Here is a 25,265-nt window from a genome sequence, read left to right on the forward strand (position 1 = left end):
GGATTTGTGCAGGAAATGGCCTAACTTCATTATCATGCACATTGTGTAAAGAGTTGTCACTTTGGATGGGCTATCACCAGCGGGAGAGTGAATTTGTGTGGGGGGGTGGAGGGTGAGAAAACCTGGATTTGTGCTGGAAATGGCCTAACCTGACGATTACTTTAGATAAGCTATTACCAGCAGGACAGTGGGGTGGGAGGAGGTATTGTTTCATATTCTCTGTGTATATATAAAGTCTGCTGCAGTTTCCACAGTATGCATCTGATGAAGTGAGCTGTAGCTCACGAAAGCTCATGCTCAAATAAATTGGTTAGTCTCTAAGGTGCCACAAGTACTCCATTTCTTTTTGCGAATACAGACTAACACGGCTGTTACTCTGAACACTGAGGTTTAGCTAAATCTAGTAAAGCATTTGAAATTCTTGAACTAACTAATTCTGTTTTTTAAAATAGATTAACTCAAAGTAGTCCACAGTTAACAATTAAAAAATAAATTTCAATACCTATTGCACAATCTTTGGAAGTCTTGATCTTTTTTTTCTGCTTAGAATCAGGTTGAGTTTTTCTTCAGTTTTAAAAACAAAATTGGCACTACAAATCACATGCAAAAACATCTTAGTCTGTAACTAGCAGTTTCCAATTATAAAGCTCATCTTGTATTTAATTTTGAGTGTACCAAATATAGTTAAATCTTATAATGCAAATAACTAAAAAAGACTCACAGATCTGTCTTCTAAATCCTAGTGGCTTCTTCTAGCAGATGCCAGTTTTTGCATTTGGATGACAGAGATAAATCTGCCAACTATTCAGTATATACTATAAATTCTTCCTCCTTCCACTGTCTTAAGACTTTTTTTTTCCACTACCACACAAGCAATTAAAAGCCATCTGCTCTGAACCATTGAAAATAATTTCCCAGGAATAATGCTCAATGTATACTCTTCAGGAAACTAAACAAGTTCTGTTTCCAAGACTGGTGTTATAGTAGAACAAATCTCACCAGAAAGTTTTTAAGGATAGTCCCTGAGAACATGGAATAGCTCAGCAGATTCGTAATTACACCCACAGCATGTAGAAGAAGTCATAGCATTCCTGCTCAGGCCATCTACATGGTGTTCAATGATGCTTACTACAGACTTTATATTTTGTTTCCCAAAAGTAAAAGAGGGAGTGGGGGAGTAAGTGGAACATGCAGTAATTTTACAGGCTTAACATATTTCTATGTCTGTGTTTGCAAGCTGTTGGGACAATTAAAAAATGTCTTAACCAGGAGTCTCTTTACTCTGAAAGACCATACTTTTCCTATTTGTTACAAGAATGTTATTGCTGTACTGTTTCATCTACATTTACACACTGTCACCTGCCACTCATTTTTCTGGACAGTGTTAGGTTTGCATAGTTTCTAAAGATCCATGCGACTCCTCAAACTAGGCTGCTTCTCCTTCATCTAAGTGTCTGCCGAGAGAATTATTCTTCTCCAGCTCAGGTGAGGATGAAGAGCAAGAATACACAGAGCGGGCTATCAAGATGAGATCCTGGAGAAGAACAAGTAGTGACTGGATTAGTCAGAGTGACCAGAATCTGAGGTTGAGTCAATGGGACTCTTCTTCCTCTCTGTCATAGAAAGAGTGAGGAAGAAATGCATGCATTCTAAATGGCCAAAGGCTTAAGGAAGCCAAAAGGTGGAACATATGCAGTCACCCTTTCCTCAGTAAGGTTTTGCTCCTCAAACAGCTCATTTGGTGAGGAGAGGGTGTTTTCTGAATAAGAGTCTGCTAAAGATACACAGGAGTATTTCTTCCTGCCTGAGATGTTCAAGTCTGTGACACACAGGGTAAACTGAGATTGAGGAGTTGAATCCTGTAGCCACAATGTGGCTTCTGTATTGCCCAAAGTACCATGCCATGCCATTCATGTCTCTCTGGAAAACCTCATTCAGAGACTAGGAGCATCTAGAAAAGGATTGCCTAGTAGCAATACGGCAAGTTCCGTGCACGTCGGAAGGAAAATGTTGCTCCTTTTTTCTACTCAAAGTAGACGTAGGAGTGGTGGCCCACATCCAAAACTTCACTCCTGATGAAGGAGGATTTCCTCCACAAGACCTTATGGATTTAAGATTGTGCCCCACTTCAAGCTTCATCAGTTTCCACATGCTTCTCCAGGGCAGCCATTGCCTAAATTAAGGAACTGAACTAAGGTCCCAAAAGACAAAATAATCTACTGTCTGATCACCAAGTGTCCTGACCATGTCCTTCATCACAGCCAGGACAATAGCTTTGCACTTCGGAGATATGTAGGCAAAGTAGCCACAAGGTTTGGCTCAATCTGCTGGACAGTGAGAAAATGAATAACATAGTAACAACTCTAACTTTAAGAAGCCCAACAAACCACACACTGAAATGATTTCAGGGAACTAGGTCCTAAACTAAGTAAAGAATTTCTTTTGCTAGCATCTACTGAAAGAGTTCCCCAGAAAGGACACATGTTTCAACAGAGGGCAATCCTGAGGAAGATACAGCAGAGAAGGATATGTATGCCATATTTCCAACCAGCTAGTCCTATAGCAGACTGCATGATGACATCCAGGGTAAAGAGACCTACCGAATTAGTGGTGGAATCTTTCTTTTCAAAATGGAATGGAACATGCTATATCCAACAAGTGGATTCTGGAAACTCCCCTCAGAGATTGTCCCGGAACTTATGTTGAATTTAACAACAGTTTCATATAGTCTCCCAAATCCATAAACTTGCAGAAATGCTGCAATCTGTTCTGTGCCACAGAATATCTAATGTCAGTAGAGATGTTGGAGTCTGTCCAACAGGGGAACAAAGCAGGCTCTTGGTAATCTATCTTTGTTGTCCCCAAGAAATCAGAGCAATATTGGGCTTGAAGTTCCTTAGCAAAATATTAAGTATTTGAAGTTCCATAAAGACATTCCATTCCATAGCTGCAGTAATCCCGAGGATATCATGATGTTGATAGACTTGACAAAGCCTATATGAAAATCACAGTTGAGATTCCTCTGCTTCTATTATGACAGAACATATCAACACAAGACATGTCTGATTGGACTCTTTTCTGCCTGCAGAGGGTTTAAGAAAGCGTAGACCTCTATGCCGTTGGTATCTATTTTGACCTATCTGGGATAACATTCTCATCAAGCCAAATGCAGGAAGGACTTGGAGCTGATTATGGAGACCAAGATAAAACTTCTGTTAATTCACCGATTCTTAGTCAGCTGCAAGGAAAATGTGGTCACAGTTAAAATTCACCAGCAAGTACTGTTATACATCAACAAAGACAACACATTTCTTCCCTAGGAAGAATTCTTGGAGGCCAAGAGATCTAGTGAGTCAAAAACAGATGACAAAGGAATCAACTGTACATAATCTGCTCAGACTATGAAGTGTGGGTGTCTTGTCCCCATAGATCTTTCCAAGTCCTGTTTGACACCATTGCAAAAATTCATGCTGGATCACTGGGTCCCTTCCCACTCAAACATGAACAAGAATTTCTCCCTACTTGAGGGTATGACTACACATCAACTGGGAGATGTAATTCCCAGCTCAGGTAGACATACATACGCTAACTCAGCTCGAGCTAGTGCCTATAAATAGCAGTGTGGCAGGGGTTGGGCAGGATAGTACTCTGGCAGTGAGTCCAAGCCACTGTCCATGCTGTTGTGGACACACTATTTTTAGTGTGCTAGCTCTACCCAAGCTGAGACTCTCACCTCCCAGCTGTTGTGTAGACATACCCTAACAGACTGAAAAGAAGTGGAAATGCAACAAGTATGTGGTGATTCAGGAAAGAGCAGTTAGCCCAATGCAGGACAGCAGTTGCCACTGATGCCAACCTGACCCAAGCTGTTCAATCTAAGTGTGGTAGTCACAACCAGAGGGAAGTGTATCGGCTAGCTCAAACTCTATTTGATGTTTGCTTCCAGCGACATCCCTCTCTGAGGTATTATGAGTGATACTCTTGCCAGAGATTAAGAAATTGGTCTGTTTTACCTGAGAGAGATTGCATGTTTTGTAGTCCTGACCTATCCTAATTCTGGGGTAATTTTTGGCAGAGCTAGCTCAGGCTGTAAATTTAGATCATTGGTCTCTTCAGACAAAAGTAACTTGCACATAGTTGAATTAGTGGTACAGTGTTTTTTCTACATGGTTCTAGCAAAGGTCACCATATTTTCAAAATTAAAAACTGAGACGCTTCCGTGGTGTTGGGTTGGGGTTTTTTTTTGTTTTTTTTTCCTTCTTTTTTTAAGTGTTTAAAAGACTCCTATAAAGGAAAAAAGTACGCTTCTTTTTTAAAAAAAAAAAAATGTCCTGATGTTGTTGTCAGCTTCCGACTTGACAGCAACATGTGCATATTTGCCAAGGTGGAGGATTTCTTTCCTGCCCCCCGCTCCCCCCGCCCCCAGTATCTTAGTGTTCTGAATGAGTTTATCATATGACATGGAACAAGGGTTTAATATTCAGTCGAACAAAAGAACAGCTTTGATGGTGTCTACGCCCATTTGACTTTCCTCTTCAATCCAAGCACTCAATCACACTGAATGTTCATTCTCCTGGAATGTTCCTGGTAAACACAGAACAAATTCTGTTTGGTACAATGTCACAGTTCCACAGGATCAGTGCTACGCCCCCAGTTTTGGAACAGTCTCTAGGACATTGGTGAACAACCTGTGCCCTGCAGACCACACACAACCCATCAGGGTAATCCGCTGGCGGGCCGCGAGACGGTTTGTTTACATTGTACGTCCGCAGCTCCCAGTGGCCACAGTTCGCTGTTCCCGGCCAATGGGAGCTGTGGGGATATACTATGCAATTTAGAACCCAACCTGGGGAATATTTTTCGATGCAAATAAGGAAGTAGAAGGTTGTTTATAAAATGCACAGCATCTTCAATGCAGAGATTCTCAACTGGTTTGTCAGAAATACTCTAAAACAGTGATACTGAGAGGGAGGCTCAAGAGCTGCAAGTGGCTCTTTGCAGCACATGATGGTAAAACACTGTGTGATTTTAATTATTAACCAATCAGGGTGCTTTTACTCTGTTATTAACCAATTATAGTTGATAAAATAATAATACTGGGTCAGTTATTTTGCTGTGAGAATAATATATATACATAAAAATAGTAAATAAAACAATGAATTCCCACTCCTGTGGCTCTTTTGAATAATGTTGATCGCTAATTTTGCTCCTGAACCACTGAGGTCTGAGTATCACTACCCTAAAAGAAATATGAGTGGTCAGGATAAGGGGTAAATGATGGTAGCATTTTGACAGCGTACATGTTTTCTTTGCTCTGTAGGGAAATTGGTCACTGAAAAGGTTCAAAATGGACCGCCAAGGTGTGACACAGGTATTGTCCCGCTTGTCTTATATATCAGCTCTGGGAATGATGACAAGAATCTCTTCTCAGTTTGAAAAGACAAGAAAAGTGAGTGGCCCCCGATCTCTTCAGCCATCTCAGTGGGGTATGCTTTGCCCATCAGACACTCCTGAAGGAGAGGTAAGGAACTTGCGTTTTATTTCCCTCACTTTTCCACTCACCCCCAAAACCCAGGGTGGCAGGCATAGTTTCTTTTGAACCAGACAGTCCTTTATCAGAGGATCAGCTTTGCTGACAATGTTATAGGGAAGAGAAATTGTCCTTCATTACCCTGAAGGGCTGACTCCACAACTCACGTGAAGCTCCCAATAGCACCACAAGTTCTCTTAACCCTCCTGTGAGATCAGCACTTAATTGATTGTTTTATCTACTTTGCCCTATTCTAGGATCTTTTGCAGTCTTTGGCTGATGCTTGACGTTCAGATTCTTGCTATACTGCTCTACTTCTTCCCCATCCACAAAGTCATCTCCATTCTTTCCTTCTTCCCAATACTCTCACCCTCTCTGTTCCCCAAGGTCTATCCCCTTTCTTTCCCACAGTGGAGGAGGGGCTGGTGCTTTTGCTTCTGGAGTGGGGGACAGATAGCTGAGTTTCCCCTTTCCCAGTGCTTTCCATGCTTAGCTGAGCCCCTCTCCCAGCTCCTGCTGCAGGGGGCAAGGGAACACTGAGTTCCCAGCTTGCAAAGCCTCAGCTTCCTGCTTACCTAACAGCCTAGATTTGGCAGGCTACCCCTGGGAGATTGGTAACTTTTTCCCTTTTAAAATTCACAAGTTGGAGCTGCAAGTAAGCACCAATCCTCAACTATGCCGCGGACTTTCTGTGAGACCTGGAGCAAGTCATTGACTGTTTCTGTGCGTTGGTTCCCAGTCTGTAAAATGGGAATAATTATTTGTTTTACCTCTTTAGATGTTAAGCTCTGTGGAACAGGGACTGTTTCTTTCTATGTGTGTATAGCACATTGCACAATGGAGCTCTGGATCTTGGCTGCTGCCTCTAAGTACCACTGTCATAATTTAAAAAAAAAAAATGGTGGAAGGGGGCATGTTCAGAGACACTATTGTCTATCCCTCCAGTTCAAGTGAAGAGCTAAGGTACATGGGGATTTGCCGTCTGATTCCCAGCCCAGTCCTCTCTAATTGCACTCCCCATTCCTTGTTATGACAGACGTCGTTTTGGCTGAGGTGAGCTGGATGGGACTCTGTATGGAGCTCTTCATCTGGATTTGCAACAGAATGATATCAGGCACCGCCTTCTCTCTGGAAGCTCATCTTGCTCCCTCTACCAGCCAGGGCTGAAGGGTCCAAAGAGTCTTAAACTCTTATTCCTTTATACTGTAAATGAATGTGTCTTACTACTGTGAGATTGCCATGTCAGCCTGAGCCTTAGACTTTCTGAGAAGAGGTTATTGTAAATAATTTGTGAATATTACAGAAACTGCTGTAGTTAATGAAGAAAATTTTCTTCAAATTCTTAATGCAACAAAATCATAAAACTGTCTCACCGAACAATTGACACTGGGAGTGAATTTGTTCTGATACAATGCTTGATGGGAGCCCTGGACTTTCCAGCACTAGGAGATAAGCAAGATGAACCATTTGCATTAAATGGGTGAAGTGATTTGCTGAAATGTCCAAGTGTTACATAATTTAATATGTTTATTTTCTTAAAGCTTACTTTACGGCATATGGGATGGCTGATTACTTCATATGGACAAAACCGCTTTTGTTAAGATTCCTTTAAAAGCTGCCATTTTAGTGCCGTACTTTTTTTTGTATTGATTAGAATGAATAATATAAACATACGTTTGGCATCCTAACAAGTTATTGTCACATTGGTTAATTCTAATTTTACCAGTGAAACTCTAATCTTAAGTCATAAAAATAGCCTTACATACATATAGATAAAAGAATGGATGGATTTTCAGCTTGGAGACTAGCCTACTAAAGGCACATATTACATATTTTCAAATTCTTTAATGATGCGGAGTCATTTTTCTATTGTATTTCTTTAAATGATGCATTATTCTATTTCAGAGTAACTTTTACATGGAGAGATAAATGAGATCTATTTTATACCTTACCAGTTTAGAACCTTTTTAAAAAATAAAATTTGATCTCAATAGGAATTAAAATAGTTGCACATATCTTGTATTCTACATAATTTAACACTACTACACTGTAATAATAGTTTGAAAAATAGCTGCAGCTTTGCAGTCACACTTTTTAAATTTAAAATCTTCAATTTTGAATTCTAAAACATGGAATTTCAGTGTGATGATTAGAAGGTACTTCCTGGCTTATAAAAGAATCTGAGAAGAAAGATATTTTTTCCTAGAGGGACTTATTTTGTATCCAACCTCATTTCTATCACTTATGCTGTAATACACGTTGTACATACTTACAGAATTATATTAAAACAGGTTTCAGAGTAGCAGCCGTGATAGTCTGTATTCGCAAAAAAAAAAAAGAAGGACTTGTGGCACCTTAGAGACTAACAAATTTATTTGAGCATAAGCTTTCGTGAGCTACAGCTCACTTCATCGGATGCGTTCAGTGGCTGAATGCATCCAGTGAAGTGAGCTGTAGCTCATGAAAGCTTATGCTCAAATAAATTTGTTAGTCTCTAAGGTGCCACAAGTCCTCCTTTTCTTTTTATTAAAAACAGTGCAGTTTGTAACATCAGAATATGTACTTTGGAATAACTTGTTCATATTTGGTTTTTTAGGCTTGTGGTTTGGTTAAAAACCTAGCTCTGATGACTCACATTACTACTGATATGGAAGATGGCCCAATTATTAAATTAGCCAGTAACCTTGGAGTAGAAGATGTAAACTTACTATGTGGAGAAGAACTTTCATATCCAAATGTGTTCCTTGTCTTCCTTAATGGTATGTAACTTTCCATCAGTCTTGCTCCATCTTGACACAGATAGAGGGGGCCAAATTTTAAAAACTGTCCAGCATCTTTTTTCATCATAATCAAGTGCAGATGCACTTTTTTATTTCAGGTGCAGATGTTTGGACATCTTGACTGCTCCTACAGAAAGAGTTGACAGTCCAAATGATGACATTTACTCATCTATAGTTGTTGTTTATGCCCCAAAAATTATGACCACAGTTAATTGTGGCTGCAGAATTTCTGGTACAAAATTGGAGGCTGTGTTAGGGCATCCTTAAGTATGGGCTCTTAGATGGTACCTAACAGTACTGTATGAAACATGCACACGGACACACTTTCAATTCCATACAGATTGTGATATTATCTGGAATGTAATGCTATGCAGGGTTTGAATTCTTAATTCTTATTTTTTTTATAGAATTAACATTACTATCCTCTTGAAAAATATTTTTATCTTTGTTGGGGAGAACTCCCATCCTAGAATCATAGAAATGTAGGGCTGGAAGGGGGACCTAAAGAGGTCATCTAGTCAACCACCCTCACCACCATGGATAGTTACAAAAATTCACCTCGGAGAACAGGCCAGTTTCTTTCTTTTTTCCTTATTGGATAGACATGTGTTTCAAAAAAATGTGTATATTATGCACATAAACATTATTGACTTGAAGTCTGTTGTCTAAATCCTCATTTAATATCATATCAGTCTCACTGTTTGTGATACTAACAGATTAAAAGTTATGAGATAAAATTGCTCTTTGTCATCAGTAACCACTTTTTAGACAGCCAGTATTTGGTCTCTTTTGGTAGCAAAAAGGCCTCATTTACATTTTGGATTCAGGGTTTAGAAGATGGAGATAAACAAAAGGTTTTTTTGTTTTTCGTACCCTGTCCCTCTCTCCAGAAAAGATTCCTTAAGAAGTAAAATGACTTCCTTTGCTTTTCTGTAGTAGTAGGGTTTTTTTGTTTGTTTGTTTTTTAAAGGCTAATGAACCATGCATGTGTTACACTTCACCCAGATTATAAATGGGGTTTTATAATAGAAATGTTGACTCAACCTTTACTTTTCCTAGTTCACTGGTTCTGTGGAATATGTTTGCAATGTCTTTTGCAGAGATGAGTAACGTTCCTAAAAATAGAAAATACAACATTAAGTGAAAGCAAAAGACTTTCACTATTAAATCTACAATTTTGATCTTTTCAGTCCTTAAAAATTTGTCTTGCAGACCACTGACACGTGTTCGATTTGAACCAGTGACCTACAAAGAAAAAGGGGTCCCTATCCCATTACTAATCTCTAGCTATTGTTTGTTCATTTAAAAAAATAAATAAACTACTCTGAATTCCAAGTACCTGCACCATTTCTTTTTATGTTCTATGATGATCTCAGTTCTGCTAGGTCTTTAAAAGTAAATTTTTACTCTGTTGTCTGCAGAGATGACATAAAATGCTTAAGTCCATCCTTATTCAGCAAAGCAGTTAACTTGCATGCTAAAATGCTTTGCTAAATATGAATGATTTGCTGAATTGGGTCTTAAAAAGGACATTCTAGTGCTATTGTGTGCAGTTACCTTAATGTAAATATCAGGGGGGTGAAGGGGTGTTACTTTCTTATAAGTCATCATAACTATTTCTGGGTTAGTTCCTCCCCCATACACTTGCCAAAGAGTTCTTGAGTTCCAGTCTTCAGAAGCTTTACCTACCTGTACATGCAATGGTGAATTTTGTAGGCATATTGAATAGCAATTAATTAAAATGAAACTGTAATGAGCACATCATTTTTGTTCAAGATGCTGTGGAGAAATTGATAGAAATTAGAAATTAGTAGGGTTGGTGGACAATTTTCGAATGAAACTTTTTCAATGGAAAAGTGGATTTTTGAACAAACAAAAATTTTTGTGGAAGGTGTCTGTGTTCCTTGAAAAAAATTGCTGTTTTCTTTTTTTATTGGCGGGTCGTGGGGTTGGAGGAAAAACCTAAAACTTTCAGACAAAACCAAAATATTTTCGGGGTTTTGACTTTGAAAATGTTTTGGCTTCTTGATGAAAAATTTAAGCTTTTCATCATGTCTACTGAGCAGTGGGGAGTGAGCCTCCAAGCCCAGTTAGATAGACTCTCACTAGCTCTGCTCAAGGTAGCACACTAAAGATAGCAGGGTGGACATTGCAGCCCGGGTGGTGGTTCAGGCTAGCTGCCTGAGTCCAAACCCCCCTCCCTCTTAGAGCCAAGTTTAAATAGCTAGCCAGAGCTACTGCCCTTGCTGCAATGCCCATATTGCTATCTTTAGTGCGCTAGCTCAAGCAAGGCTAACTCGAGTCTCTCTCTATCCGGCCTGGGAGGCTCATTCCCAGCTGCAGCGTAGACTCACCTTACAGGTATTTCCTGTCACCTTTAACAAGGGAAGGAGCTCGACTCTGAACTGAAGAGAATTTTGAAGCATGCAAAACATAGATCATAAAATGATTGTTTTCTTGAACAGGTAACATCCTTGGTGTCATTCGTGACCATCCAAAACTAGTTCACACGTTTCGGCTAATGCGGCGAGCAGGTTATATCAATGAATTTGTTTCAATCTCCACGAATCTTGCTGACAGATGTGTCTACATTTCCTCTGATGGAGGAAGATTGTGCAGGTAAACTTCTGTGATGATTGGGGGACCAGCCAGACTGATAAGGGATTCTGTCACTGCCTGCCCTGCCCCTGTAATCTTGGGGGCCTCTGTGTTGTGCAGCAATGGCTCAGGTCTCTGAACCAGTAGCCTACCCACAGCATAAGGTCTCACCCCCTAGATCCTTAGCAGCCTAGTTACTCCTTGCAGGATGACACCAACAGTCCTTCCAGTCCCAAGACTCCCCAAATTCGTCCTCCCATAGTTCTTAATTACCAGACACTTGAATTGTTACTCTCGAATTTGTTAATCCCAAAGGTGTGAAACGAGCCCCTCCCCCCGGATACCAGCTTACTTTGGCATACACATTCCACACCGTTTGGACACCAGAGACCTGCTTGGGGTAAAAATCAACAAAATATTTAATAGAAAAACCAGATTCAAAGATCAACTAATAAGGGAGAGCAAACATGTACAAGTAACACAGAAAATAAACATAAAGATGCAACGTCAGGCTTTATGCTTCCATATTAGACAAAAATCTCTTTTCTAATATAAATTGCCTAATGCCTTAACTGTTTCTCAGCATACCCCCTAGCTATAGGAAGGATCCAGTTTTCATGGACAGCTTCCCGCCTCAAGACTGCCCCCCAAATTCTGAATTAAAAACTTCAGTCCCCAGCTTGTTTAAAAAAGACACCCTCCCCACCCCCACCCCCATGATGACTCATGATTATTCAGTGTGGGAAAATTTTCTTGTCTTGAGACGACATGGAGACATCCTGGCTATCGTTAACTGTGGTGGTCCATCATTGTCTCTTACTGTATTGCACAATGGATGGTTACTTGAAGCCAGTTTCATGTAAACACCTGGCTTGGGGAGAGCCCCTCCCTGATTCACTGCTTCTTCCAACTACAGCAGGACAGTTTTAGTACAGATTATGAGCACAGTTTTCTATATTCATAAATACATCAATTCATAACCACATTCTGTATGCATATCTGTCAATGACTGTCAAGTTCAGAACATTACAAGCTTTCATAAGACCTTACTCATATACTTTTATACTACAATTATACAGTATGCAATCATTTGGTTCACCAGCTCATTTTGGGGGTTTAAACCTTTTGTTCTCCCCTTGGGGTATCTGGACCCTGATTGTCACAAACCCTTATTCTGTCCTGTTGGGGCTTCCCTGTATATTGTACCTGCATCCATAAAAATCCTCCCCCATTACATGAGTAATAGTAGCAATATAGTTGTCTGTAGGGGCGTTGCTATGAATTGCTTCCCTGATGCTCTCTAGGGAATGGTCTGTGTCCTGTTCTTTAACAAAGACTGCTTGCCTTTGGCTGATTTGGAGGGCTGTCTCAATAAGAGGAGCTGATACCTACCCCCTCCCCTCCTCCCTGGGATTTTTGGGGTTTAAACCTTCTGTTCTCCTCTTGGGGTGTTTGGACCCTGACTATCACAACTTCTCACCAAAAATCCTTCTAAAGAACTTAATTATCCATTACACATTGTGCGTCTTTTAGGCTCAGGTTTTCAAAGGGTGCCTAAAACCCCTTAGGCAACAATCCCCATTCCATTTCAGTGGACTTTCAATGGAGCCAAGAGGTCCTCAAAATCTCCGCCTTACTGTAGGATAAATGTGCAATTGAGTAAACGAAGTTTAAAAAATAAGCTGCTGCTCGAATAGATGACTCTGAACAGAAGTGAAAACAAAGTAAAAATGTCCCTCCTACCACCCAAGGAAATACAACATTAGCAACTTTGGTATGAGTATATTTGAAATACTGTTACTTTTCTTTTTTTCTTTTATTTTGTGTTTTTATAAGAAACACATAGGTTACAGTCCTGCAGCAAGATGTGCATAAGTACCCACAAGGCACCCTGTTGTCTTCAGCATCACATTGCAGGATCAGGGCTTTACTCTAATTGTAACTAGTTCTTTTGAAATAAATCGATCTCCTTTGAGCTAGCTAAAGGTGTCAAAGGGATGTAGCTGTTTGCTTTCATTAGAAGAAAACATGTCACACAATTTTGACTTATTTCTGTAGTTCCCATTTGACAAACATAAAATAATAACGTTTCTGCCCCAAGAAGCTTACAATTTACATTTGAAAAGAGAGCACTTGAATTCAATGCAACAATATGCTAGGGAAGGAAATGAGGTGGGTTGCCAAAGGAAGCTGGGGCAGAAAGACACAGACAAGAACGTCTTACAAAAATGTCACTATGTTTTGAGACTGTAAATAGCTATGTATTTGAACTAAAATTACTATATTATTCATGTAATGTTGATGCCTAGAGACCCCAGTCACGTCAGAGCCCCTTTGTGCTAGGTACTTCCATACATAATAAAAGATATTCCCAGCCCCAAAGAGTTTAGGGTCTAAAAGACAAAGCACAACAGAGGGGTGAACAAATAAGAAGGGAGGGCGGAGAGAGGATGGGGTAATAATACAAGCATGGTTTAGCTTAGGCTAACTGTGTGCACAGTTCATAGGTAAGTCAATCAGCAGTAGTACTCATGGCTAAAATTGGCAATCACCTTGTCTAGTAGTGTTAACTTTCTTTTAAAAGCCAAACCTGGTGTTTGATGCAATTTGAGGCTTTCCAAAGGCTTAAAAATCATTCTATCATCAGCATATTTGTGAGCCAGCAATAAGTCAGACCTGGCAGGGGTAGCTGAGTAGAATCCACAGACAGGAATGAACTCCAAAGGCAGAGAAATTAACTCTCCAATTCAAACACTGTTAGTACAAATCAAACTTCAGATCTGGCGGTCCGGCAAAACATCTGAACTGTGTTCCAACTAAAAAAGGCAACATCAAGTGAAATAATGTGGATTTCCAAGAAAACTTACCCAGTTCACTTTCCTGTGAGGTTTTTTTCCTTTGCAATTGTTCAGTTCCTCCTCTTAACCATTTAAAAGTGCTCATTAGCCCTCAAACAGTTATTTGGACTTCAGAGCAGACTACACAAGTATCTTGTACTTATTTGCTGCACTCTGTAAGAGCAACTTGTCCAAATAGCAACAGCCCTTGACGTTTTGATCTTGCATGCCATTCTTTGTGTCAGTGTTTCCTCGTGGTGGTGAAGCTTCCAGAGGTTCATGTGCTGCTAAAAGTGATAGATTAATCTACTGCAGCACGTAGTGAATTCTATTTATATTTTATATCCTTTTAGGTAACAATTAGTAGCAAAATGTGTCCTATTCGAACTTAAATATATATTTGTTGAGCTTTGACTGTGCTCAGCACTGAACAAAATACTGACATGTAAACACCCCGTCTCAAGGAGTTTGTAGCCTCGTACTGTTGAGAAAATTTAAATATTTCAAAGCAACCAACTTAATAATTTTGTAGGTTACATTTATCCACTTAAAATGTAGTTCTGAACTTTATTTTAATATGTCATATGTATCTTTTAAAAATAACTTGTTTATACTTTGGGGTGAAATTGTATATGATACATACATTTCTTGAACTGGTAAAATAAAACTCAGATTTGAAACAATCCAAGTTAATGGCTTGGCTAATTATATCTGCATAAATACATCAACTAAATAGCAGATAAATCTAGTTATGCTTCTACTTATTTTAAATGAGTACCTTGTTTAAGAAGATGTGTACTTCTACAGCTGCACTTGGTTTCCAAAAGTGGATTTACAAACCAGCTACCCTATGCATTGATGTTACCTTACTTTAATTTATATTTATGTTAACTCCGTGTATATCTACTGCAACATTCCTTTTTCCAATTTAGACCCTACATAATTGTAAAGAAGCAAAAACCTGCAGTTACGGACAAGCATATGGAAGAACTTGCTCAGGGATACAGGTAAATTACTCGACAGGACTATGTCTGTCCCCCACTCCTCTCCAGCTGTAAATGTAATAACAATACGCCCTGACTGAATTAAGAGTTCTGTTATGGTATTGCAGTGCCGGTTAAATGTTTACGGGAGAAGTCTGCTCTCACATGTAAATGAAGAATCAGAATAGCAGATATTTTCTGTTTTTTAAATCAAATACAAAAAAGTCATGACTCTCATTCTGCTATTGATTTGAGATTGTGATATGTGGTTATATAAAATAAATGAAAAACCTAAATTTTTAAAAGCAGCTACTGACTTCTGATGCCTGATTTGAGATGCCTTAGAGAGTCTCTTGATAAAGGCTGTGCACCCGCCCTCTGAAAATCAGGCACCTTTAATCAGGAGTGACGGCTTGAGCTCTCAGAAGTTGAGGCATTAAGAATCACTAGTAACTCTTGAAGGAGAGAGAGAGAGAGAGAGAATGTATAATATTTACATATATAAGCGTTCCAGTTCAGTTTCTAATCAGTCTTGCAAAATCATCATGGAAATTTGTTCATCCATCCACAAAATATACTTACCTTTATGATATGATGAAAATATTAAAAAAAAATCCCCCCTGAAGCAAACAGGTAAGTAAGATTGTTTTTTCTGCTTCAAATATTTAGAGAGAATTCTCTCAGATCTGTGTAACTTCGTGCAGATGAGGACCACTTGTTTAGTTTGCTTTCCTTACAAAAGTCAGTTCCTTTTAATAACTTTAACTTTATTTTTGCATATGAATAAAATGTTTCTCAGTGTGTACCTTTTTTGGCAATTACAGGAATTTTGAAGATTTTTTGCATGAAGGCCTAGTTGAATATTTGGACGTGAACGAGGAAAATGACTGCAACATTGCACTGTATGAACATACAATTACTAAGTAAGTGTACATTCAGACTAAATACTGGCACAGTAAAAATATGCATATTACAGCCTTCTTCCTTTCTGTTCTCTGAAATGTAGGTTCATTAACTACGTTTAGGGCCCTACCAAATTCACGGCCATGAAGAACGCGTCACAGACTGTGAAATCTGGTCTCCTCCCGTGAAATCTGGTCTCCCCCCATGAAATCTGGTCTTTTGTGTGCTTTTACCCTATACTATGCTGATTTCACGGGGGAGACCAGCGTTTCTCAAATTGGGGGTCCTGCCCAAAAGGGAATTGCAGGGGGGTCACAAGCTTATTTTAGGAGGGTTGTGATATTGCCACCCTTACTTTTGCGCTGCTTTCAGAGCTCGGTGACCGGAGAGCAGCGACTGTTGGCAGGGCCAGCTCTAAAAGCAGCACCCCACCAGCAGCAGCACAGAAGTAAGCGTGGCAATGCCATACCATGTCACCCTTCCTTCTGCGCTGCTGCCTTCAGAGCTGAGAGGCTGGAGAGGTGGCAGCTACTGACTGAGGGCCCAGGTCTGCAGGCAGCAGTGCATAAGTAAGGTTGCCAGTACCACACCATGCCATCCTTACTTCTATGCTGCTGCTGGCGGTGGCTCTGCCTTCAGAGCTGGGCTCCCAGCCAGCAGCTGCTGCTCTGCGGCTCCCCAGCTCTGAAGGCAGCAGCGCAGATATAAGGATAGCAGTACTGCAACCCCCCGCACAATAACCTAACTCCTTTTTGGGCCAGGACCTCTACAATTACAACCCTGTGAAATTTCAGATTTATACAGCTGAAATAATGAAATTTACTATTTTTTAAATTCTATGACCATGAAATTGACCATAATGGACCATGAATTTGGTAGGGCCCTAACTGTGTTGTAACATTTCTGTTTCCACACCAAGCTCTTGCTTATGTTTATAACAATGTACAAGAAGGAGATGATAGAAGTTTAGGAAGCAATCTGTGATTACACCAATCTTAAATCATCTATGGGATAGTCACAAATAAGTGAATTTAGTGTTTGATTTTTTTTTGTGAGGAATTGAGGTTATAAACTCTATCCCACAAAAACATGGAATATGTGATTTTTATCAGTGTGAGTTTTTCATGATCTCTTGTACTCATAATTGGCCAAACCATGAGAGAGTTATGCAGGTCAGCCAAACAGCTCCTTATAAAACTTTTATACCACACCATTATGTATCCTGTTATGCTAGTCTACTCTAGAATGTCTTTAGAGAGCTTTTAAGAGGTTTTTATTTTTTTTTTAAATCTATCCACATCTAAAGCCAGATATCTTGTTTCTGTACTTCAAAGTTTCTAGACTGTCACTACCTATTTGTGATCAAAGACCACTAAAATTAAAACAAAGCTTCTTTCCAGACTACTAATTCACACTTTCGGAGGCTTTTATTGAGCTGAGAATATCCTATTGACTCAAAAGCCATGTCTAATGTATCCCAAGTGACTTCTCTGACACATCTCTTTGTCATATACGCTGCATGATTTTTACAGTTCTTCAAAGGTATGTCTACACTGCAATGTAAGCCCAGGGTTAGTGGGACTCTAGTCAGCAGACCCCTGTTAGGGAACCTTGGGCTTGAGCATCTATGTTGTATTTTAACCTGAGGTTAAGAATTTTCTGACACATGCTCGAACCCTGGGCTCTGGCATTCACACTGCACTGCACAGACCTGAGTCAAAGTAACCATGTCGCAGACTCCCTAGTGTGACCGGGGGGCCTGTAATGGATCACATTGAGAATGCCACACTCACGACAGACTGCAAGAAACAGGGCAGACAGTACCCAATAACTGGTGGTTTATTCTTCAATTAGATTCACCATGCCAGTAACAAAAGAGCTTCTGCAGCACCACACTGGTTAACCAAACACCGTCCCCTCTAGGCATTCCAGCCCTTGGCTTCCATCCCAACAATCAGGTCTAATATAGAAAGAGGTTATTGAAAATCCAATTCACCACATGTGAGGTTCTACTCATCCCAAAGGATCAGTCAGACACCTACCATCAGGTCAATATGTATCTCAGATCTTACCCAAATATCACGCTGTCAGCCAATCCATAGTAAACTAACTAAAGATTTATTAATAAAAGAAAAGAATAGTTTATAAATGGTTAATAGATCATATATACATACAAGTGATTGCAAAGTCCTTATATCAGGTTTGTAGCAGTGGTGAAATAAACTGCTAGTTTTCAAAAGTTGCTCTGGTAACTTCCAAAAGATTAGGAGATCCTCAGTTCTTAGTTCAAAATACTCCTTCTATTTGTAAAACCACAGTCCAGAGATTTGGAGCAGGAAAAAGCCAAAATGGAGATGTCTCAGGTGTCTTTTATATCCTCTGCCATGTGCATGGACATGTACTGTTCCAAACAAAGCCCACAGCCCCTGTGTATGGAAAATTACTGACAAAGATGGAGTCATAGAATCATAGAATATCAGGGTTGGAAGGGACCTCAGGAGGTCATCTAGTCCAACCCCCTGCTCAAAGCAGGACCGATCCCCGACTAAATCATCCCAGCCAGGTCTTTGTCAAGCTTGACCTTAAAAACTTCTAGGGAAGGAGATTCCACCACCTCCCTAGGTAACGCATTCCAGCGTTTCACCACCCTCATAGTGAAAAAGTTTTTCCTAATATCCAACCTAAATCTTCCCCACTGCAACTTGAGACCATTACTCCTTGTTCTGTCATCTGCTACCACTGAGAACAGTCTAGAGCCATCCTCTTTGGAACTCCCTTTCAGGTAGTTGAAAGCAGCTATCAAATCCCCCTTCATTCTTCTCTTCTGAAGACTAAACATCCCCAGTTCCCTAGAGTCCTAGATCACATATCCACATCACATGTCCTACATGTTTTGATAAATCACAGGGGTGACCATTGGCTCCTTGCTGTTTTAGGCATTTGCAGGAAGACTCATTGAAGAGCTGATCTCCTTTAATGGCCTGTCACCACCTGAATGGTCCATCCACAATTGAATGGTTCATCAACACTGGGCTGGCTAGACTGGATGTAAAACTACCTTGTGGGTGTCAACCAAGAACAAAACACATGTTTGAGATACAAATATATAGCAAATATTCATAAAGTCAGATACAAAGATGGTACCTGCATATAAACAAGATTATCATACTTAGCAGATTATCAACAGAACAGCTGTACCTTACATGACATACTTTGTATAAGATTTCTTGCAATTGTATAACCATGGTAGCAACAATGGTATAAATGGTCATCTTCAGTTATACATCATCACACACACATCCCCCCAGAATGTGGCCACTCTACTCCTAGGAACATGGTGCACTGTGGGAAAACTTTACTGCTTGCCCTGCCCGTTGCCAGGAAGCAGCTCGCTTTGCAAAAGGCTTGAGTGGTTTGCTCTTTGTTGCAAACCCAAGAGGTTCTGTGATAGTGTGCCTACAGAGCAGTGATCAGAACAGAATGGGCTAATGCTGACCTGAGCATCTGCCGTTTGCTGGTGGTGGGGCTTCTGTTTTCAATAGAGTGCATTGCAGATTGTTGGGTTAGAGAGAACTAAGGAAGCTGTCACAAGGAATTGTAGGATTCTTCCAGATGACTCCCAGGACCTGAGTCAAGCAAGGGTGCGTCTACACTGCATAGCAATAGGGCTCAGACCCTAGGTCCTGGCTTGACTTGAGCTCGGACCCTCTGGCCCTGCAGACCCTGAGACCCTCGGTCTGAGCCCTGGGTTAGTGCAACTGCAGTGTAGTCACAAGGGGGGTTAGCCTTGAGCCTGGGCTTTCATTGCAGTGTAGACATACCTCAAAAGTCCTATGACCCAATTCAACCTCCACTAAAGTTAGTGGAAAGACTCACATTGATTTCAGTGGAGCTGGACCAAACCCCTGTTGTTGTCCACCTTTGCCAAATGAAACAGTCATTCCATCAATTAATTGCATTGATATTGCTTGTGCCCTTTCACTTTAACAAGCTGATCTGGGGGGCTCTTGGCTGGTTTCCTGAGTGCATCAGCAAAGATCAGGACAAAAGGAACAAATTGCCACTTATGGCAAAGTTAATTGCCTTCAAATCATACTGCAGCTGACAAGAGTAACTGCAAGGCACCTGAATAGACTGCAGCCTGGAACATCCCTGGCAATCTATATGGAATCACAGATAACTCTTGCATAATAATGGGAAGAGACCCTAGTTGGTCATCTAGTTCAAATTACCTGTTATAAGTGTGGAAGGTTATTACATTATCCATGAACACATCTAAACTTGATCTAAATATATCTGGTAATTTTGCTATAATACCCTGGCCATACAATAGTTGTTTCTGAATATAAATGATGAAGTAAATCTGTCAATCTTAGCATCACACTGGGAACTAGTATGCAATTTATTTGCAATTATCCCTAAATCTCTTTGCATAGCTAAGAATGTCCTTTATATTGGTACAACCAATACAATTTAATGTGTGATGAATAATCAAAGTACCTGATCAAGAGCCCTGACGTATCCCATCGCCATTCCTCCTGTCTGATGTCACAGTCACCTCTTTTTAGCTATAGTGATCTGTGCTATTTACCTTTTGCGTTCCAATTGGGGATTTATTTCTTTTGAGCTTCAAGTGTCTGTCAAGGTGTCTCTTCGCTTCATAATCTCTTTGTAAAACCTACATGTGTCGGGTCCAGTTCTGGCCATGACGTTTTGACTTGTAGAAGTTAGATTTGTTTGAAAATGTTGGCTTCCTGTTACAAACACTGTGGACCAGATCCTTAGCAGGTATAATCAGTGTAGCTCCAGTGGAGTCAGTGCTGTGCTGATTTACATCCAGCTGATGATTTGGCCCTCTCGTTGTATGTGAGCACACACACAAGGACCTGAGTTTCATCACCAACATCATGTTCTTAACCAAGTGTCTTGCACACACTTGGTAACACGGTGCTCTGCTGAATTGTAACAAGAAAAATTGAAAGAATTAAAGGAGTGAGAAGTGTGTTGAGGTAACCACTCTAACCTGCCTACCTTCTGCTTAGTCCTGCCTCTGTTTACATGTGTTTTGAGCCCTTTGTAATCTTTCAAAGCTTTGCTCATCATAGCAATAACTGATTTTGTGTGTGCAGTCAAGAAGTAGCAATCTACCACATCAAGTCTGACTGAATCTCACTGTCCTACATGGCATTTAGTGTTTCAGTTCTATGCTTGCTGTGACGCTGCATGTGTCCGTACTTCAAATTTATTAATAGCTCTGATGACCAGGCATCTGCCCTTCTGGATTTGCTCATCTGCAGGTGATGCATTAATACTCGTATTTCCTAAGACACATCTCCATTGAACATAGGTTTCAGAGTAGCAGCCGTATTAGTCTGTATTCACAAAAAGAAAAGGAGGACTTGTGGCACCTTAGAGACTAACCAATTTATTTGAGCATCGATGCATCCGATGAAGTGAGCTGTAGCTCACGAAAGCTTATGCTCAAATAAATTGGTTAGTCTCTAAGGTGCCACAAGTACTCCTTTTCTTTTTTCCACTGAACATAGTTTGTTTCGTCAGATGCAGAGCAGTAGCATATGTTGATATGCCAGTGAGTAATTTTCAAGATACTCAAATTAGTATAAGCAGAACTATTACTGTTAGTACAAACTGGTGAGAGTGTGCAAATGTCTAGAAAACATGACCTATGAGGAAAGTTTGAAAAAATTGGGTTTGTTTAGTCTGGAGGAAAGAAGACTGAGGGAGAAATTATAACAGTTTTCAGGTACATAAAAGATGGTTACAAGGAGAAGGGTAACCTCTGGTTAACCTCTTGAGGGTAGGACAAGGAAGCAATGGGCTTAAATTGCAGCAAGGGAGGTTTTGGTTGGACATTAGGAAAATCTTCTGTCAGGGTAGTTAAGCACTGGAACAAAATGCCTAGAGAGGTTGTCGACTCTCCACCTGTCATAACCATATAGCTAAGGGTAGCCTAGAATTCCTCCTTACCTGTAAGGGGTTAAGAAGCTCAAATAACCTGGTTGGCACCTGACCAAAAGGACCAATGGGGAAAGAAGATACTTTCAAATCTGGGGTGGGGGAGGCTTTGTTTTTGTGTGTTGTCTTGGGAAGCAGAGAAGCATGAAGTCAGAAAACTCCTTCTCCTATAAACCATCCTAAAAGTCTATCATATTACAAAAATTGTAAGTAAAAGCCAGGCAAGGCGTGTTAGATTATCTTTTGTTTTGCTTGTGAATTTTTCCTTTGCTGGAGGGAGGTTTATTCCTGTTATTTGTAACTTTGAAACTAAGCCTAGAGGAAGTTCTGCTGTGTTTTTGAATCTTTTGTTACCCTGTAAAGTTAATTTCCATCCTGATTTTACAGAGATGATTTTTATCTTTTAAAAAAAATAATAAAATCCTTCTTTTAAGAACCTGACTGATTTCTCTATTGTCCTAAGACCCAGGGGTTCGTGTCTGTGATCACTTTGTAACCAGTTGGTTAGGATATTATGCTCACGCCTCCCCAGGAAAGGGGGTGTAAGGGCTTAGGGGGATATTTTGGGGGAATAGGAACGCCAAATGGTCCTTTCCCTGATTCTTTGTTAAATCACTTGGTGGTGGCAGCGTACCGTCCAAGGGCAAAGAATTTTGTGCCTTGGGGAAGTTTTAACCTAAGCTGGTAGAAATAAGCTTAGGGGGTCTTTCATGCAGGTCCCCACATCTGTACCCTAGAGTTCAGAGTGGGGAGGGAACCCTGACACCACCCTTGCAGGTTTTTAAGAACAGGTTAGACAAAAACCTGTCAGAAATGATCTAGTTATTACTTAGTCCTGCCTGGAGTGCAGGAGACCGGCCCAGATGACCTATTGAGGTCCCTTCCAGTCCTCTATTTCTATGATTCTACGACTGAGGCTAAGAGCTTGTTTTCTTAAACTACTTATCAGGGTTTTAATTTTCCCAGCAAAGCATACAATGCTATGATGTAATGTTCCAGGTAGTCCTCCTCTTCAGGCATTCCCTGCTAGTATATATTGGGGATTCTTCATCCACCTCACAGTTGTGCTGCTTTGCCATCCCTTGCAATATATTGCAACTAAAAAGATATTGCCATAATTTCTATTTTAAAACACATAATTCAGGTTACCAATTTTAGCCAACATATGAGATGTCCCACATGGTAAGAAAAGAGGGCTGAGCATTGGGGGATTTTCAAATTGGGTGCCCAGCTCTTATTGGGAAGCCACCATATGGCGTATACCTGAAATCCACACACTATTTATTTAATGACTCTGGAGCACTGCCACAGATGTGTGCTTTGGACACATTTATTTTTAAAGTGTTTGGCCCTATTTCAGAATTCCCTGCTTCGTAATTGCCCACTTTGATTTAAAAACCATAGACTTGCTCCAGCCTTACAGACTTTGTATCTAATCTTCGTCTAGGGCTGGACACTTCTGTCCCTCCACATAAAATGGCCTATTTATCTATTGTGCATGAGCTTTCTCCTCTGCAGCTCCTTCCATGTAGAACAAATTTTCTCTGATGCACCAACTCTTATAAAATCTTTTGAAAGTGTACCTTTTATCCCTTGCCTATATTACTTAATTTCTTCCCCCACTATTCAGCTTTCTAAGGTGTTTTGGTGCACAACGTATATAGTTTTATAAAATGTTGTACAGTGTTTTATCAACTGTGGCATATAGTCTTGTTTAGACATAGCTGTGACCCTCCTCCCAGATGATGTCATGGTATCCTCTTGCACTGAGGATCCCCACTAGGGGAAGGGACCCCAGCTACTAGGAAGAGACCAGTAACAGTAACTGGGATTTGATTATTAAAAATGTAGATGACCAGGAGAATCACATGATGAATTGCCTGCCGGGAGTGAAGGTTGTGGACCTCTCGAGACACCTGGATAGATTTATGTGCAGTGCTGGGGAGGAGCTGGTTGTGGTACATGTAGGTACCAATGACATGGGGAAAGGTAAGAAAGAGGTCCTGGAGGCCAAATATAGCCTGCTAGGTAGAGATTAAAGTCCAGGACCTCCATTCTCTGAAATGCTTCCAGTTCCACATGCAGGGCCAATTAGACAGATAAACAACTGCAAGGTCTCAATGTGTGGATGAGATGATGGTGTTGGGAGGAGGAATTTAGGTTTATTAGGAACTGGGGAACCTTTTAGGTAAAGAGGAGCCTATTCAGCAGTGGTTCTCAAGCTGTTGTACTGGTGATCCCTTTCACATAGCACGCCTCTGAGTGCGACCCCCCCCCCCCTTATCATTTAAAAACACATTTTTAGATATTTAACACCATTTTAAATGCTGGAGGAAAAGCAGAGTTTGGTGTGGAGGCTGATCGCTCACGACCCCCCATGTAATAACCTCACGACCCCCTTAGGGGTCCTGACCCCCAGTTTGAGAACCCCTGCTATACAGGAAGGATGGGTTTCATGTAAACTAAAACAGAAATAGATTGCTGTCATGTTGGGACATGCTCGTTGAGACATGTAATCAGAAGTGAGAAATATATTTCTCTGGAATTTTTTAAACGCTCTCTTTCCAGACGTTCGTATGTGACCTCCCTTTTTATTTTGTAGCTTATATTAAGCACCACAGGTATATAAAATAACATCTATTTATATCTTGTTGGATACTATGGTCAGTGTTTACTCTTACGGTTTTTTTCTTCTCTTTGTCCATGTAAATTTGTACCTTTCCTGTCCTTTCTACCTCTCTGTGTTTGGACCCAATGAAGTCCCAAATTAAAACTTTGAATAAAAATATATTGGAATTTGTCGTTGAGGCTTTTAGTTTTACTCACTTAAATTTTTCTGAATGGCAACAAATTAAATTGAAATAATTTATCAGACTTTACTAAAATGAATTCAATGAAATTGTGCCATTCTGCTGTCTATAGGTATATTATAACCAGAATGTGTTTTTTCTTTTTAAGAGCTACAACACACTTGGAGATTGAACCTTTCACGCTTCTTGGTGTCTGTGCTGGGCTTATTCCATATCCTCACCATAACCAGTCCCCAAGAAACACTTACCAGTGTGCTATGGGGAAGCAAGCAATGGGTAAGGTTTTTCTGCTTCAAGATTGGAATGTTGTCATGTTAAACATCAGACAGCGTAAAATACTACAAATATTCTTGTCTACTAGATCATTTAAAAATGTTTCAGAGGAAATTAACATTTCTTATGAGCAATGGCGTAGATGCCAGGAGAAATTGACTTTGTTCCAATTTTCATTTGGTTTTTTGTTTGTTTTTTTATTTAAGAAATAGCTTAGCAAAATGGAGTCCAATGTTCTGGGGTTTTCATACTTTAAAAGAAAATTTGAAGAAACCATAGCACTATTATTCCTATTTTTGTAACAGTCATTACTTTCAAGTTTTCAGTATAGCTGGAAGATTGGCAGTGAGTGTTTTTTCTTTCTTTTTATACTTCAGTGTGCTGTGGGTTTCCAAACAAAAAAGAGAAAAAAAGTGTTTGCACAAAGAGAGTGAAAGCATGGAGAAGTGATTTTCTCTGAATAGTTAGAGTACTGCCGTTTTTTAATATATATTCATTAACACTCAATACCATGGCACTAAGAATTTCTCTCCCTTACCAGAAAAGACAGTACTTCCTCAGTGACCTTTCACTTC

At 40.1% G+C, this 25,265-nt stretch overlaps 1 protein-coding gene across 5 annotated transcripts in view; it reads left to right on the forward strand.

Moving 5' to 3' along the window:
• POLR3B (RNA polymerase III subunit B) overlaps positions 1–25,265 on the forward strand; it is a 121,418-nt gene that overhangs the window by 47,414 nt on the left and 48,739 nt on the right. For all 5 annotated transcript variants that reach the window (XR_013347361.1, XM_077828899.1, XM_077828906.1 and 2 more), the window contains exons 14-19: positions 5,321–5,521; positions 8,127–8,289; positions 10,776–10,929; positions 14,678–14,752; positions 15,553–15,651; positions 24,566–24,693. Coding sequence is in view for 4 of the 5 variants with exons in the window: in XM_077828899.1 (XP_077685025.1) it covers positions 5,321–5,521; positions 8,127–8,289; positions 10,776–10,929; positions 14,678–14,752; positions 15,553–15,651; positions 24,566–24,693 (820 nt within the window). In the remaining variant the exon portion in view is untranslated. The remainder of the gene's footprint in view (positions 1–5,320; positions 5,522–8,126; positions 8,290–10,775; positions 10,930–14,677; positions 14,753–15,552; positions 15,652–24,565; positions 24,694–25,265) is intronic.

This window comes from Eretmochelys imbricata, chromosome 1 (assembly GCF_965152235.1).
Source record: "Eretmochelys imbricata isolate rEreImb1 chromosome 1, rEreImb1.hap1, whole genome shotgun sequence".
NCBI lineage: Eukaryota > Metazoa > Chordata > Testudines > Cheloniidae > Eretmochelys > Eretmochelys imbricata.